Genomic DNA, 17,066 nt, shown 5'->3' with positions numbered 1-17,066 from the left:
ATTATAAAAACTAATTCTAGTTTTCAAATATATTTTATAATACTGAGTTCAGGACCTTGTTAATAGATTAAGTTCCTAGCCTACTTTTCAATTGCAGCTTTCAAAACTGGTGGTGAAAGTCTTGTTTTCCAGGCCCCCGTCCAACTTCTAGAGCTAAAAACCTGGTTAAAAACTCTATGCTAGAGCTTGTTTGTTGATTCAATTTCTTCAGTTATTAAGCATGTTTTTTGTATCTCTTCAGCTTCTGAATCGAGAAGATAACTTCCTTTCACAATGGAATCCTTTTGTTGATGGGAGCAGTAGCAACAAGTAAGTTTTTGTTTTTTGTTGGTAGTGATTTATTTTTTTTTATCCTATAAAGTAGTCATCACTACTTCATTGTTCTTGAAAAAATAAACAGCAATCAGTTCTTTAACCTTTTCCTATCGTAATAAATTTTACGTTACGCTGGTTCCAATCGTAATTATTTTAGCAAAGTTTTGCATTATTCACCGTTATCATTTACAGCTATTGTAAACATAATGTAAATAAGTCATAAGTCTGTAAATTCAAATATTTTGTGTTCCTGGCTCTTTATTAGTCCATACAGACTGTTTATCCACGATGGCAATGACATTTTTGGAATGTTCTGTCATCCGGGACAAATGATAGGAAAAGGTTAATTTAGACTAGTAATCTATGCATTTATCCCCTAAATGTGCTGGAAAAGCTCTTATCCCAGGACAAGCAGGCAGCATATTCTTGACTGATGGGTGACGGCACCGACGGAGCCCCGGTACGGACACTTTTAGAGTGATTGCACTCTAAGAACTTGGAAAGTTCTAGAGGCCGCACCGCGCGTGCGCGAGTGCCTTCCCGCCCGACACAGGCGTGCGGTCCCCAGTTTCTTAGTTTCCGCGGAGCTAAGAAGACGTGTGTTCAACGGCTGTTGAACAATTTTTGTATTTTTGCCTTCCACGCTCGCGTAAACCCTTTGGGAAATATCTTTTCCCTCATTTTTTCTTTTCTTTTCTTTTATTTAAAAAAAAAAAAAAAAAAAATTCTATTAGTAATTTTTTCCTTTTCTTTCGGTTTCGCCCCGGCGGGGCCTATTGCCACTATCGAAGCCTCGGGCTTCGATTTGGCTGAAGCCGTTTTTCCATTCATGCCCCCTCAACCCGGGTTTAAAAAGTGCCAGCGGTGCGCTCGGCCAATTTCACTAACAGACCCACATAACTGGTGTCTGCAGTGTCTTGGTCCGGATCATCGAGCGTCAACTTGTACCCGCTGCGCATCGTTAAAGAAAAGGACTCTGAAAAACCGCCAGATCCAACAGCGGTTGCTTTTCGGTGCCGAGATGTCCGACTCCGCTACACCGGCACCGACATCGGTTCCATCGCAGTCGGCACCTTCTTCGTCGACACCGCGCCGGCGTCGCACCCTCCAGGTAAGCCGGCTAAGAAGCCTTCCCCGCTGGAGCGTCCTCCGGTCTCCACTGCAGTGAGCCCAATCCTGCCGACCGTGAAACGCCAGCGGAAGTGCTCCGCTCCGATTGAAGTTAGCCCTTCGACATCGGGTTCTTCTTCGGAGTGTAGAGCGGCACCTAAGGTACCGCAGAAGAAAAAAGCGGTACCGGTGCCTTCCGTAGATGAGCGCATTGCTGCCGTCTTGCAGGTGCAGCTCCGGGAACAACTTCAAAAGCTAATCCCTGCTATTTTAACCCCGATCCTTCCAGAACCGGTCCGGTCTGAGCCACCGGTACCGATAGTGGAGCAACCTTCAATTCTTGTATCCACTCCCTCGGTGCCGGTGCACTCGGCCTCATCGACATCGATGCCACTTCTTGCACCGGAACCGAGGCATCAGTCGGTACAGACTTCGGCACCGGTGCAACAAGTGACATCTCCCGGTACCGTGTCGATGAGATCGGGTAAGTCGGTACGCAAATCCCGACATTTGGAACCTTCGACTCCAGAGTCCCGGGATCGTACATCTCATGTAAGAGACCCTGATCTGTGGGGAGACTCTGAAGAACCATTCCTTTCAGAAGGTGAATGTTCTTCTGACGAAGAGGATTCTGCGTTGCCTGATCCTTCTTCAGGACAGGAGTCCACATCTTTTACATCTTTTTTGAAAAATATGTGTGACTCCATGTCTATTCCTTTGGAGGCTGAGTCTAAAAAATCTAAAGCTTTTTTGGACGCTCTTGATTTTGACCAGCCTCCTAAGGAATTCTTGAAGCTCCCTCTGCACGATATATTAAGGGAGACATTTTATAAGAATTTGGAGACTCCTCTTACAATTCCTGGAGCTCCCCGTAAGCTTGATTCCTTGTACAAGGTGATTCCTATCCCTGGATTCGATAAACCCCAGCTTCCTCACGAATCCTTGTTAGTGGAATCTACCCTGAAAAAATCTTCAGGAGCTAGTGTGTATGTTTCTGTACCTCCTGGCAGAGAAGGTAAGGCAATGGACAAATTTGGTAAGAGGCTTTACCAAAATGCAATGTTGGCCAATAGATCTGGCAACTATGCATTCCATTTTTCTTTTTATCTCAAACACCTCCTTACCACCATGGCCTCTTTTGAAAAGTACCTTCCCCAACGAAAACAGCAGGCTTTTCATCAATGCTCTTCTTCGCTATTTCAGCTGCGAAAATTTATGGTTAGATCTATCTATGATACCTTTGAGCTAACCTCAAGAGCTACAGCTATGTCTGTAGCTATGCGTAGGCTTGCCTGGCTTCGGGTATCCGAACTTGATGTTAACCATCAAGATCGGTTAGCCAATGCACCATGCCTGGGGGATGAGCTTTTTGGGGATTCCATGGACTCGACTACCCAAAAGCTCTCAGCCCATGAGACACGTTGGGATACTCTGCTCAAAAATAAAAAGAAGCCTCCTACTACAAGGCCTTTCAGACAGCAGTCGGCTTATCAACGCCGCTTTGCAGCTAGACCATTGCAGACACCTTCCCAACCACCTAGACGTCAACGCCAACCACAACGTCAACCTCCCAGGTCTCAACAACAACAACAGCCTGTGAAGCCACCTCCACAACCTAAGTCACAACCCTTTTGACTTAGTTCTCCAAAGCATAGCCAGCATTCAAATTTCCACCCACCTTCCTCAACCCATAGGTGGTCGTTTATCTCTTTTCCTCAGCCGATGGAAAATCATCACATTGGACCAATGGGTCCTCAACATCATCCATCACGGCTACTCTCTCAACTTTCAAACTCTGCCGGCTCTAAGTCCACCAAAAGAGTCTGCTTTGAACTCCCCTCAATCTGTACTTCTAGTTCAAGAAGTTCAATCTCTCCTTCGCTTAAATGCAATAGAGGAAGTTCCCCCAGATCAACAGGGACAAGGGTTCTACTCCCGTTATTTTCTAGTCCCCAAAAAAACAGGAGATCTAAGACCCATTCTAGATCTTCGAGATCTCAACAAATGTTTGGTAAAAGAAAAATTCAAAATGCTTTCTTTAGCCACTCTGTACCCTCTTCTCAATCAAAACGACTGGCTATGCTCCCTCGATCTCAAAGAAGCTTACACTCACATTCCGGTCAATCTGACCTCCAGGAAATATCTTCGGTTCATGATCAATCATCATCATTACCAATACAAGGTGCTACCCTTCGGTCTTGCCTCCTCTCCAAGGGTGTTCACCAAATGTCTCATTGTGGTTGCAGCTTTTCTTCGCTCTCACCATCTCCAGGTCTTTCCTTACCTGGACGACTGGTTGATCAAAGCTGCCTCAGCTCAGTCAGTTCTTCTGGCCACGAATCAAACCATCCTCTTTCTTCAAATCCTGGGATTCGAGATCAATCTTCCAAAATCTCACCTCATCCCCACTCAAAGACTTCAGTTCATTGGAGCAATACTGGACACAATCCTCATGAGATCATTCCTTCCACCCAATCGTCTTCAAACCCTCCAATTTCTCTGTCAGCAGGTACTGTCTCAAAGCTCCATATCTGCCAAACAAATGATGATTCTTTTGGGTCACATGGCCTCCACAGTTCACGTCACTCCCCTTGCGCATCTTCACCTGCGCACGCCCCAATGGACCTTAGCCAACCAGTGGTCCCAGGCGACAGATCCTTGCTCACGACACATATCTGTGACATCATCTCTTCGTCGATCTCTGCAATGGTGGTTGATATCCTCAAATCTATCCAGAGGTCTTCTATTTCATCTGCCTCAGCACCAGCTTGTCATCACCACCGATGCATCCCCTTATGCTTGGGGAGCACATTTGGACGAGTTTCAAACTCAAGGGTTTTGGACACCTCAGGAAATGAAACATCACATCAATTTCCTGGAACTCAGAGCAATGTTTTATGCCCTCAAAGCATTTCAGCATCTTCTCTTTCCTCAGGTACTTCTACTTTGCACAGACAATCAGGTTGCGATGTATTACATCAACAAACAGGGTGGGACAGGCTCTCGCCTATTATGCCAGGAAGCCCAGAGAATCTGGACTTGGGCCACAGATCACCACTTGTTCCTGAAAGCGATCTACATCCAGGGGGAGCAGAACTCATTAGCGGACAAACTCAGCAGAGTTTTACAACCACACGAATGGACTCTCGATCCATCGACCTTGCAGTCCATCTTCGATCAGTGGGGCACTCCTCAAGTGGACCTCTTTGCAGCCCCTCACAATCACCAACTGCCCAGCTTCTGCTCCAGACTCTACACTCCCCACCGTCTGGCAGCGGATGCATTCCTCCTAGATTGGTCCAATCTGTTCCTGTATGCTTTCCCTCCACTTCCACTCATGTTACGCACATTGTTCAAGCTCAAGAGGGACAAAGCCACCATGATTCTAATCGCTCCAAGATGGCCCAGGCAGCATTGGTTCTCCCTTCTACTTCAACTCAGTTCCAGGGATCCTTTTCTGCTTCCAATATTTCCTTCTCTGCTTACACAGCAACAGGAGACCCTTCTACATCCCAACCTCCAGTCGCTACACCTGACAGCTTGGTATCTCTCGGGCTGACTTCACATGATTCTCTACTGTCTCAGCCCGTCCGTTCTGTCCTGAATGCCTCCAGGAAACCGACCACTCTTCAGTGTTACCTCCAGAAGTGGACAAGATTTTCTTCTTGGTGTCTTCTGCATCATCATAATCCCACATCTCTTTCAGTAGAATCATTCTTGGATTACTTACTTTTTCTGTCTGACTCTGGCCTCAAATCTACCTCCGTCAGAGTTCATCTCAGTGCTATTGCGGCTTTTCATGAGCCAGTCCATGGAAAACTCCTTTCAACTCATCCCCTGGTCACCAGATTCATGCGAGGTCTCTTTAATTTAAAACCTCCTATTAAAGCTCCTCCTGTAGTCTGGGATCTTAATGTGGTTCTATCCGCTTTAATGAAGCCTCCATTTGAACCTTTGGCGAATGCCTCTTTCAAGTTCCTCACTTGGAAGGTGCTTTTCCTTATTGCTCTCACCTCTGCCAGGAGGGTCAGTGAGCTCCATGCACTAGTTTCTGACCCACCTTTCACAGTCTTTCATCATGACAAGGTGGTTCTGCGTACACATCCAAAGTTTCTTCCTAAGGTTGTTTCTGAATTCCATCTCAATCAATCCATTGTTCTGCCTGTCTTCTTTCCGAGGCCTCACTCTCATTCTGGTGAGCAGGCTCTACATACTTTGGACTGTAAGCGGGCTTTGGCTTACTATTTAGACCGTACTAAGCCCCACAGATCATCTCCTCAACTCTTTCTGTCCTTTGATCCGAATAAATTAGGACATCCTGTTTCTAAACGTACGTTGTCCAATTGGCTTGCAGCGTGCATTTCATTCTGTTATGCTCAGACCGGACTGACTCTGGAAGGTTCTGTCACGGCACATAGGGTCCGAGCTATGGCAGCATTTGTAGCGTTCCTCCGTTCCACTCCTATTGAGGAAATCTGCAAAGCTGCCACTTGGTCCTCAGTTCATACTTTTACATCTCATTATTGTCTGGACGCTTTCTCCAGACGGGATGGACACTTCGGCCAATCTGTTTTGCAAAATTTGTTTTCCTAATGGCCAACCTTCCCACCATCCCTCTTTTTGTTAGCTTGGAGGTCACCCATCAGTCAAGAATATGCTGCCTGCTTGTCCTGGGATAAAGCACAGTTACTTACCGTAACAGGTGTTATCCAGGGACAGCAGGCAGATATTCTTGCGTCCCACCCACCTCCCCGGGTTGGCTTCTTAGCTGGCTTATCATAACTGGGGACCGCGCGCCTGTGTCGGGCGGGAAGGCACTCGCGCACGCGCGGTGCGGCCTCTAGAACTTTCCAAGTTCTTAGAGTGCAATCACTCTAAAAGTGTCCGTACCGGGGCTCCGTCGGTGCCGTCACCCATCAGTCAAGAATATCTGCCTGCTGTCCCTGGATAACACCTGTTACGGTAAGTAACTGTGCTTTATCAACCAGTCTAGTTTAAGTGAGCATTTTCCATTGTTAAGTGATCAAGCAGGTTAACTAATGGACTGACCTAATAATGCAACATAACATATACCAATAGCGAAAATGAGAAATCCACATTATAATTTCATGTTGAGCTTCTGCTACTCAGATAATATACTGGCTAAACAGTTCTCACACTGTTTTTTGTCCTTATTTGTTTTATGCTAACTTTGAACATGCTGTAACAGATGTGCTCTTTACTTGATTGGTCTCCTGTTGCTCCCGAAGCCCTGCCCACTTGTGGTACCATTGAGTGACATTGCAGATGCCTTTAAAGCTCTTTCTGGTGGCAGCGATCACGGTGCACACTGAAGGAGTACACACAAGAGCAGGGCATGCTCCTTGGGCAATAACTCATGCAACCATCTTTCCCTCATTCTTTGCATCCTATATGATATCGCCTTTCCATCCTCTTCTTATTCACATTGCTCCTCACCCAGGTACATGTTCTCTTTGTTTCTACTAGTTATGTCTCTAATCCCTGCTTTCTTGGGACACTGCTCAGTTTACCTTCCTCCTGTCCCTTGACCACGCTCCCTCCTTCAATGCCTCTCCTTATCTCCCAAAGCTTTCTCACTGAAGCATCAGTTTCCCTCCTTTTCCTTTCTGCCCTGCTTCTGAATTGTAGATCACTTCACTTTTTCTGAGACTCGGTTCTTCAGACTGAAATTGCCTCAAAGGTTCCTTTAACAATCCTCTCATCTCCATGAGCATCTTTGTTATAGGGACCTCCACCCACTCATGCATTTTCTATATAGAGCAATATTCACTCTGTTAACCTTGGTGGTAATTTTCTCTAGTTCCCTGGAACTTAGTACAGCATTTGATCTTGTCATTTCTTTCTTCATTTTGTCTCCCTTCATTTGTCATCTCTGGCCAAGACTATAGTTGGTTCTCTGAGGACAAACAGGTTTAATAATCTCACTTGTGGGTGAAATCATCCACAGAATCCAACAGGGACAGTCAAAAACTGTACTGTTACTTTACATTTTCTAGGACCGCCCATATCACATGTATGTTGGTACCTTCCTGCCCATCGCCTCGAAGGACCTGCAGTTCTTAGCTTTCCGCAGAGCTGAGAAGCTGTGTTTTACAAGTTCTCTCTAGTGCATCAGAGTTTGCAATTTTTTGTGCCTTCCCTTTGTTTTGTATTTTTAATCCAGTTTTATGATTATTAGTTGTTTTCTTATAAGCTCTGTTGTGTTTTGCTGAGTTTTCAATTTTTCCAACATTTTTTGGAAGGGGATTGAGCCCCTTTCAGCCCATTTCTGATCCAGGAGCATCGACTCTTTTTTTTTTTTTCTACTCAAGTTCCCCGGGCCACTGAGTTTCAAGTTTATTCAAATCTTGATATTTCATTACATTACTTTCAGTTCTAGGCGGTTTACAAAAAGAATTGGTTTGGGCATTCCCAGGGAGCTTACAAAGTTAAACAGATAGAATGAGCTTACAAGAATTTATGGATAGCATGATCGAAGGGATATGTGGGTGGGTTATATATCGATTGGATCTGGGGATGACTATACCGCTTATCAAATGTCTAAGCGGTTTACATTAAAAGTAAATAGAAAAAGGTTAAATTACAAAATACTGGGAAAAACAACACACACACACACACAAAAAAGTCAACTAGATACTATTAAAAATTATGCAGACTTGCCTAAGTTTGAATTAAGATGGTCTCAATCTTGTTGGTAAAAGGAGTAAATGGTGAAAAAGTCTTTTTTTGTCATATGTATGTTATAAGCATCTTTAAATAGGAAAGTTTTGAGGTTTGATTTGAACATGCACAAAAGGGAGAAAGAAAATCCAACGTAGTTTGCAGTAAACAACAGCAACCAGAAAACAATGAACAGACTGCAGATAATGTACAAGATGCAGGCATTGTTTATTAGTAAATGCAGTAACATATACAACCTTATAGCCAACCAAGGGACCCGACACTGTCCGTGTTTCGGATAACACGCCTTCCTCAGGGGTCCTAATGAATTTAAGCATAAATACTTAAGATAATGTGTAAACATAAAAAGGTGAAGCAAGCAAATGGTAATATGACAAAGGTGATAGTGTCATACAAGAACATATTAAAGAGAAATAAAGTGAAAATGTGTCTCTAAGTGTGATTGAAATATACATCCAGGGGGGGCGTGGCCTGACTACCGCGGAGCCAACACGTATGGCATAGCTGCTCCTCTTCACCCACACTCAAAACGCAAATAAAAAGTGCTTTTTTTCGCAAAATTTTGCGATTTTCGCCGCGATCTTGTTGCCAGGATCCCCTATGTCGCCTCCGAAACCGGCTAAAACCGACACTGCTTCACCCGCGCCCCTCGGAGGGAAAAGGCTAAAACCAGATCCAAGCACGCCGGAGAAAATGGCGCCGAAAACCGACGAAGCCTCACTAGACCTGCTCCTGAGGGAAGTGAGATCGATCAGGGGCATAATACAGGAGCAGGTTGAAGAAACTAAGCTGCTAAGGGGAGAAATAGAGGCACTTAACTCACAATTTGTGGATGCTCGTCACAGATTAGATGCACTAGAAGAAAAAACAACTGCCATTTCCTCCCTGCAAGAAAAGGTAACCAAACATGATAAACTCATTACTACTTTACAGAGAGACTATGAAGATCTCTCTAATTGTAGTAGAAGATCTAATGTCAGAATTATTGGGCTACCTGAATCTTCGGAGGGCTCTGATATGGCTTCCTTTCTCTCTACCTTCCTGCCTGCTGCCCTGGGGCTTGTCTTTTCACCTCCTCTAGAAATAGAGCGTGCTCACCGCGTGCCATCTCATCTCTCTCCACATGCCACTTCTCCCAGACCCATAGTGGCTAAACTGCTCAGATTTCAGCACGCGCTGCAAATTCTCACAGCAGCAAAATCTAAACCCCAGCTCTTGCATCAAGGCAGGAAGTTTTTCATTGTGCCTGATCTAGCAAAAACCACAGCTCTGAAAAGAAAGGCATTCCTTTCCCATCGGCAGGAGCTTAAAGACATTGGAGCTAAATACGGTCTTATGTACCCTGCCAGGATGAAAGTAACCTACAACAACCGTACTACCTCCTATACTGATCCTGAAGAATTGGCTACATTCCTGGAATCTTTGAAAATGAACTAACATGCTGAGATGCGGATTTCTTTGTTTACCTCTGTTTCTGAAGTTATAAATCGCATATACTCAAATGTATAATTCACTGTTATTCATTGTTAATGTGAATAAGCACGCCACTCTCAAGTTTCTTAAAATTGAGTGGGTGTGGAGTATTGCAAGTTGTTCCATATGTGTCATTTCTCCGTGCTCACAGGAGCACCCTTAAAATGTTTCATTTTATGCATGATGGTATGGTCTTCCTCTTTTCTGACCTTGCGTCATGCTTTCATTGCTAGTCTACTTATTCTTACTCTTATTCTTTTCCTCTCTTTATCTCTTCTCTCTGGCAGGAGTGTCTACCTGATATCCTGGTTATATTATTTGTCATTTTCTCAAAAAGGTGATATTTATTATGTCTTAATATTGTTTGCAACTGAATATGGCTGATTTACATATCTTTTCTCTTAATGTGAACGGTTTGAACCATCCCATTAAGAGGAAAAAGATAGCTAATTATGTATTTAAAAAACATCCTGATGTGGTTTATTTACAAGAGACCCACCTCCCACCTGCTGCCGCCTCCAAATTTAAATTGAAGGGATACTCCACTCATTTGTATTCCCCTGCAACCCAGAGGAAGAAAAATGGGACATCAATACTTCTCAGTGACAAACTATCCCCAGTCATTCACTCTGTTAAAACAGACTCTGATGGAAGATGGTGTCTAGTACACGCTGCGTTGCACTCGGTAGATTTTGTGCTCCTTAATATTTACGCTCCTGTTTTAGATCATCCAGAATTTTTCAAAGATCTTCAGCTGGCGTTAGTTGAATATGGTTCTTGCTCTCTGATAATAGGAGGAGACTTCAATCAAATTCAAGACATTTACATAGATCGATCATCCTCTTGTAGAGCCTCAAAGTCCAGATCTTTCTCAGCTTTGCATGCTTTAATGGAAGCCTTCTCCCTAGTAGATCCATGGCGCTTAATGCACCCGAAAGGTAGAGAGTACTCTCACTTTTCATCACCACACAACACTTATTCAAGAATCGATTTCTTCCTCCTTTCCCCCTCACTTATTCAGGAGGTAACAAATGCTATCATGCACCCAATATCACTCACAGATCATGCAGCCATTTCCCTACACTTAACTATCTCTGCCCCACGCAAAGAATCTCCTTCCTGGCGACTTAACAATGCCTTACTTTTAGACGAAGCAATAGTGGACAAAGTCAAATCTTTTACCACGGAATTTTTTGAAATCAACACTAAAGATTCAGAAACCTGTCCTGCTATTGTTTGGGAAGCTTACAAAGCTTCTCTCAGAGGTGAACTGATTAAACTTGCTTCCTGGAAAAAAAAACAATCCATACAAAAAGAAAAAGAATTGGAAATCTCTATAAAAAATTTAGAATTACAACATATGTCCACTCATTTGCATGATCCCACCATATTCCAACGCATTCAAAATCTCAAATATGAATATAATACTCTGGTCTCACATACAGCCAGACGTGACATTTTCATCTCCTCCTCCGGGCACTATATGGGAGATAATCTTATGGGTCGCCCGTTAGCTAGGTACCTTAAAACTAAATCAAAACGTTTACATATCTCAGCGGTTCAAGACTCATCAGGACAATTAGTTAAAACCAGATCTCTGATTTCTTCCCAATTTGAAAAATTTTATACTGCTCTATACCAATCTGAGCTATCTGCACCTGAATCAGAGATGGACTCTTTTCTTACCTCCTTAACTCACCCAATTATATCAGAATCTATTAAAACGAAATTGGACGCTCCCATTACCACGTCCGAGATTGAAACCGCTATATCCTCCTTACCCACTGGGAAAGCCCCAGGCCCGGATGGCTTTACTAATGAATTCTTCAAGAGTTTCCGAGCTCTCTTGGCACCTCAACTCCTCACATATTATGATTTTCTCCACTCCACTCCGGATAAACAGTTTAATTTTGCTGAGGCCACTATTGTAGTTATTCCTAAACCAGAACGCGATGCTACCTTAGTCAAAAATTTTCGCCCCATCTCTCTCCTTAATCTAGATTACAAAATTATGGCAAAACTATTAGCATTAAGACTCACCACAGTTATCCCAACCCTTGTACACAAAGATCAAACAGGTTTTATCAAACAAAGATATATTGGAGATAATTTACGCTTATTTCATCACATCAATGCCCACGCCAAAACACTCTCGGATCCTGTGATTGGCCTGGCCATTGATGCTGAAAAAGCCTTCGATCGAGTGGAGTGGCCATTCTTGTTCAGAATATTGAAGTGGTACAATTTTGGTCCTTTCTTTACAAATTGGATAGAAACACTTTACAGACAACCCACAGCTCGCATTCTGATTAATAATTCTCTCTCCAACAAATTCCCCCTTCATAGAGGCACCCGTCAGGGATGTCCCCTATCACCGTTGCTATTCGACTTAGCGTTGGAACCCCTCCTGTCAGCTATCCGACAATGCCCCCTAATTAAAGGTATCCCTACATCCAATCGAGACATTAAATTAGCAGCTTACGCTGACGATGTCCTTCTTTTTCTCAGAGACCCCCTTGCCTCCTTGCCCCATCTTATTAACATTATCTCTCAATACTCTCAACTATCTGGATATTCTGTTAATTGGGAGAAATCAGAGATCTTCCCTCTTAATGACCATATCTCCCCCTCAGATCTGGCTCAATTTCCTTTTTCCTGGTCACAGGGAGCTGTGAAATATTTGGGGGTCCTAATTCATAAGGATCCAGTACATGCCCAGGATCTTAACATTTCCAAAATCAAAACATTAGTTTCAAACACTACAACTCGTTGGTCACCACTTTATTTGTCATGGTGGGGTAGAATAGCTTCCATTAAAATGTCTCTAGCCCCTCAAATTAACTACACCCTTTCCATGCTTCCCCTCCTATGCCGGAAAACATTTTTTCACTGGCTTAATATGAAACTCTCTGAATTTATCTGGAACAAGAAAAAACCCCGTATTGCTCTTGCCAAACTGAAGGCCTCTAGGATTAACGGTGGATTAAACTTACCAGATTTTTACTATTACTATATCGCATCTCTAGCTAAATATGGAGCTCATTGGATTGCTGACTCTAACCCTCAAGATCAACCAACATGGTTCGAAATGGAGCGTTTTTTATGTGCACCACTGCACGTCACCTGCTTCCTCACAGTGTCAATACCCAGACATTTGAGAAAGTATCCCCTGCTGAGTGCAACGCGGCATGCTTTTCATCTTCTGGATGCAACGGCTGAGATCTCTATTAATGAAAGCCCACTCATGTCCCTTTGGAATAACTCTAAAATTCAGAATAAAGGTAGATCCCTCACATGGAAGAGGTGGCAGCGGGCGGGAGTCGAGTTTGCTCATCAATTGGTCTCCTCTACCTCATTCATTCCTTTTGATATTTTTTGTTCTACATATTCACTTCCACCCTCTGTACATCCCCAATGGCTTATGCTTACTGGAATACTGTCTAAGATACATATGCGTTTTGACTTCATGACCTCTATCCACACTGTTCGTCACTGGTCTATTCTGGCCTTAATGAAAGGTAGAGCGATATCTCTTTTCTACAGTATTCTAAGAGATCACTCTTTCACCTTTTCACTTCAATCAATGAACCATTGGGATTCGATTCTGCAGACTACGCTTTCTGATATAGATTGGGAACTTTTCTGGTCTTCCACAAATCGTCCTCTTCTATCTTCCAGAGTATCGCAATCAATGTTCTTCGTAATGTGGAATGCAGTGTGGACCCCATTTCGCATGTGGAAAGCGCAACTAAGACAAGACTCTACCTGCTGGAACTGCTTGAAAGAGTCTGGAACTCTTGATCACATGCTTTTTCATTGCAATATGGTTCATTCCTTCTGGATTCGCATCTGGGACACTATTAAATCTATAACTAAATGTTCAGAAGAGATTTCCTTAGACATTGCTATTCTTCGTTCTCAACACCCTTGTTTTGCACAAACAAATTGCCCACCTAAACTCATTGATGCCATATTTGTAACAGCTTTTATGCATATTCTTAAAAATTGGAAATCATCCTCGCTACTTGACTACACCTTTTGGTGGAACTCTCTCAGCATGTATCACAAATTTGAATCTTATGCATATGAGAAGAGCATGATCTCTCGACTCTCCAAGAACATGGTGCAAAAAAAATCACCTTGGTCATTCTTAGATTCCTATGTTCATTCTACCCCATAGACACTTCTGCCTCTTTATCTTCATCTATTTATCTATCTCTCTCTTTCTCTTTATCTCTCTCTCCCTCTTCTTTTCTTTTATTCACTCTTCTTACTTCCTTATCTTTCATATATCTTCTATTAGCAGATGCACATACCTTGCATTCTTTTGTTAATCTGGGTGTCTGCTAATGACTGCAGACATGGTTTTATTTTATACCAATGTTTTTCATCCAGATTTTATGTGTCTGAACTGCTATCTGTATATTTCTTAAAATATTCAATAAAAATCATTGAACAAAAAAAAGAAATATACATCCAGGGTGGGTGGAAGGGGGGAGGGTTTTGCATTGGAATTTCATTCGGAGAAAATATATGAATGGTTTCCTGTAGAGTATGTACTTTTTATGATTATTGGGGAGGGGGAGAAATAGTTGTGCATTAGTGTCTATAAGTTTAATGTGCATTTCGTATAATATTATGTATATTGAAATTGTTTGTTTGCACTATGGTAGTTTGGAAATTTAATAAAGATTTTTTTAAAAAAAAAAGAAAAGTTAGTTTATTGTCCAAGATTACCTCAAGTAGTTTGATGGTAGTTTGAATTGGTGTTGCTTGTATAGAAATAGGGGATTTTAGATCTTCTTTGTCATTACATTAGTGCTTTAGTTTTGGTAATAGTTATTTTATTTATTTATTTATTTATTTATTTATTAATTTTCCATTCTTACAATTACTGAATCACAAATAATATAATTAATTATTACATAACATTTGTAACTACCATCAATACATCAAATCATAAATGATAAATCCCTCCCCATTTTTTTCAATTTTTTCATGGTAATAGTTAAAGAAAGCATGTTTTCATTTAACCATGGCCTTATTTGTTCTAGCTTTTGGTTAATTTCTTGAATTTCAACTGAATTTTGGAAGTTTAATGGATGTTGTATATCATCTACATAAGCAAAAACTGTAAAACTTTATTGATTGTGCTAAGGTCAGTAATAATAATAATAATAATAACTTTATTTTTGTATACCGCAATACCACAAAAAGATCAGAGCGGTTTACAATACAAGAGACTGTACATATATAGCAAAGATACAATGTGAGAGAATGTACAATGCAATTGTGGGCAGTTTACAATGTGAGAGACTGTACATATACAGCGAAGATACAGTGCATGAGAAAGTACAGTGCAGTTTAGAGCAGTTTACAATGCAGAGACTGTGCATGTACAGCGAGGATACAATGTAAGAGAATGTACAATGCAGTTGAGAGCAGACACTAAAGAAATTTATCAAAAGAGGTAAGGTTTGAGAGATTTTCTCATCTGACCATCCTACTCATCCTTCAGAAAATCTCTCAAACCTTACCTCTTTTGATAAATTTCTTTAGTGTCTGCTCTCAACTGCATTGTACATTCTCTTACATTGTATCCTCGCTGTACATGCACAGTCTCTTGCATTGTAAACTGCTCTAAACTGCACTGTACTTTCTCATGCATTGTATCTTCGCTGTATATGTACAGTCTCTCACATTGTAAAGATCTCTTGAAAGCTCCACTATTTACCTTCCTTCATTGAGAAAATGGGTTATTTAATTCTTCTTTTTATATCTTTTAACCAGTTCCCAATTTACAGTAGGAGGCAATTTTCTCAGGAGTCTTTTATGAGAGGCTTTGTCAAATGCTTTTTGAAAATTCAAAAACTGCTCACCTTTGTCCACATATTTGTTCACACATTCAAAGCAATGATATCAATTATTTCACCTTAAGCTATATGATATTTTATAAAATACACTGTACATTTATGAAAGTATTAGTCTCTCTTCTCATTGAATTGCTACTTTTGGGTAAGAATGGAAAACTGAGGTCAGAACTTTCATGCAGCTTCTCAGGGAGATTTCTGTTAAAAGAGATTGCAAAATTAAAAGCAAATGTATTATCTTAATTGATCATACCTCAATGGAATCTAGGCTTTTAAAGAATTTGTTAAAAATTACCAAACTGCTCTATAGCTTTCAGGTGCAGATTTTCAAGTGTATTATATAAATCCCTGGAATTTTCTGGTGTAGGTACCTTATAGAAAGCTTAAATTTTTCTGCATAATGCATTGCCAAAGGACTGTGATAAATATTCTAAGAAAGTCAACAGCCACTACTGTAATGAAATAAAGCACAATACATGCAATATTTATACATCATAGAATGTTTACTTTTTATCTCAATATTAGGGGACATCTTACAAGATTTGGTGATAGCTTTGAAGATACCGAAGAGTAAGTTTATTTAATATTTATATTCTGCAATCTTCAGGTGAGCCAAAACAGCTTACATATTACTTATTAGAAAAATCATTAACTTATACATTACTGTCACTAGTGAGAAGAATTATATTTAGCTTTTTAGTTCTAGCTAGTTTGAATATGGTTATATGTTTTTATTTATTAATTCAGAAATAACTTGTTAAGTGCTCACTTCGGTAACAATGAGCAAAGTTAGGAATAGAGGACCACCTCAGAAATAACTGCCTTTAATTGAACCATAGATGGCTGGAAACTCAGTACAGAAAGTGTTCTAATTTCATAAATTTTCTACAGTGTCTTTATTAAGCAAATAGCATTTTATAATATGAATAGGGAATTTCCTTGCTCGTGATAGGGATTCTTTAATCATGTTTGCTCCTAAAATGCATACTCTACTGTCATAGCCCTCCTCCACCACACTAGTATAACTGCTCTCCTGATCTGTTTTCTATAATAGTCAATATCTCCTTAAATATATATTTGTACTGTGAGCAGCCCAGGTGTGAAATGGGACTCAATTAGATTGCTTAACAGGAGCATCAGGAAACACAAGTACTGAGAGAGAGGCCAATGTCACTTTTTAACAACAAATTTTTTTCAAACATTAACCTTGTGACCTAAAAACATACATGAATAGAAAAAACAAAGCAGCTTCATTAGCCATTTTTACTGTTGATTATGATGAAAGTTAGAGTACTGCTGCTTTAAAAATGTAACAACAAAAAACTCAGAAAGAGGAGTACTGAAAATATATCGAGAGAACAAGACTCCCCAGACCCAAAAGGAGGGGTGGGAGGAAGAGACAGCCCAACAAACAACAATCTACCAAAATTTATTAGAATGAAAGGGAAGCTCTCAGTCTCACAGCCTGCAGTGGAAACAAGCCCCTAATGCACCAGCTGAAACATCCCCAGGTTAACCCAAATGTGAATTAAACGTGAATAAACTAGTGCACAAACCAGTGTGCTAAAAGTGGGGAAAAAAATGAAATATTTAAAT

At 41.3% G+C, this 17,066-nt stretch overlaps 1 protein-coding gene across 3 annotated transcripts in view; it reads left to right on the top strand.

Annotated features, from left to right (window-relative positions):
• Window positions 1-17,066, top strand: part of MAP4K5 (mitogen-activated protein kinase kinase kinase kinase 5) — a 293,565-nt gene that overhangs the window by 181,083 nt on the left and 95,416 nt on the right. For all 3 annotated transcript variants that reach the window (XM_033950939.1, XM_033950938.1, XM_033950937.1), the window contains 2 exons: window positions 242-309; window positions 15,996-16,040. In XM_033950939.1, the coding sequence (XP_033806830.1) occupies window positions 242-309; window positions 15,996-16,040 (113 nt within the window). The remainder of the gene's footprint in view (window positions 1-241; window positions 310-15,995; window positions 16,041-17,066) is intronic.

This window comes from Geotrypetes seraphini, chromosome 7 (assembly GCF_902459505.1).
Source record: "Geotrypetes seraphini chromosome 7, aGeoSer1.1, whole genome shotgun sequence".
Taxonomy (NCBI): domain Eukaryota; kingdom Metazoa; phylum Chordata; class Amphibia; order Gymnophiona; family Dermophiidae; genus Geotrypetes; species Geotrypetes seraphini.
This window is presented reverse-complemented; position numbering and strand designations above follow the sequence as displayed.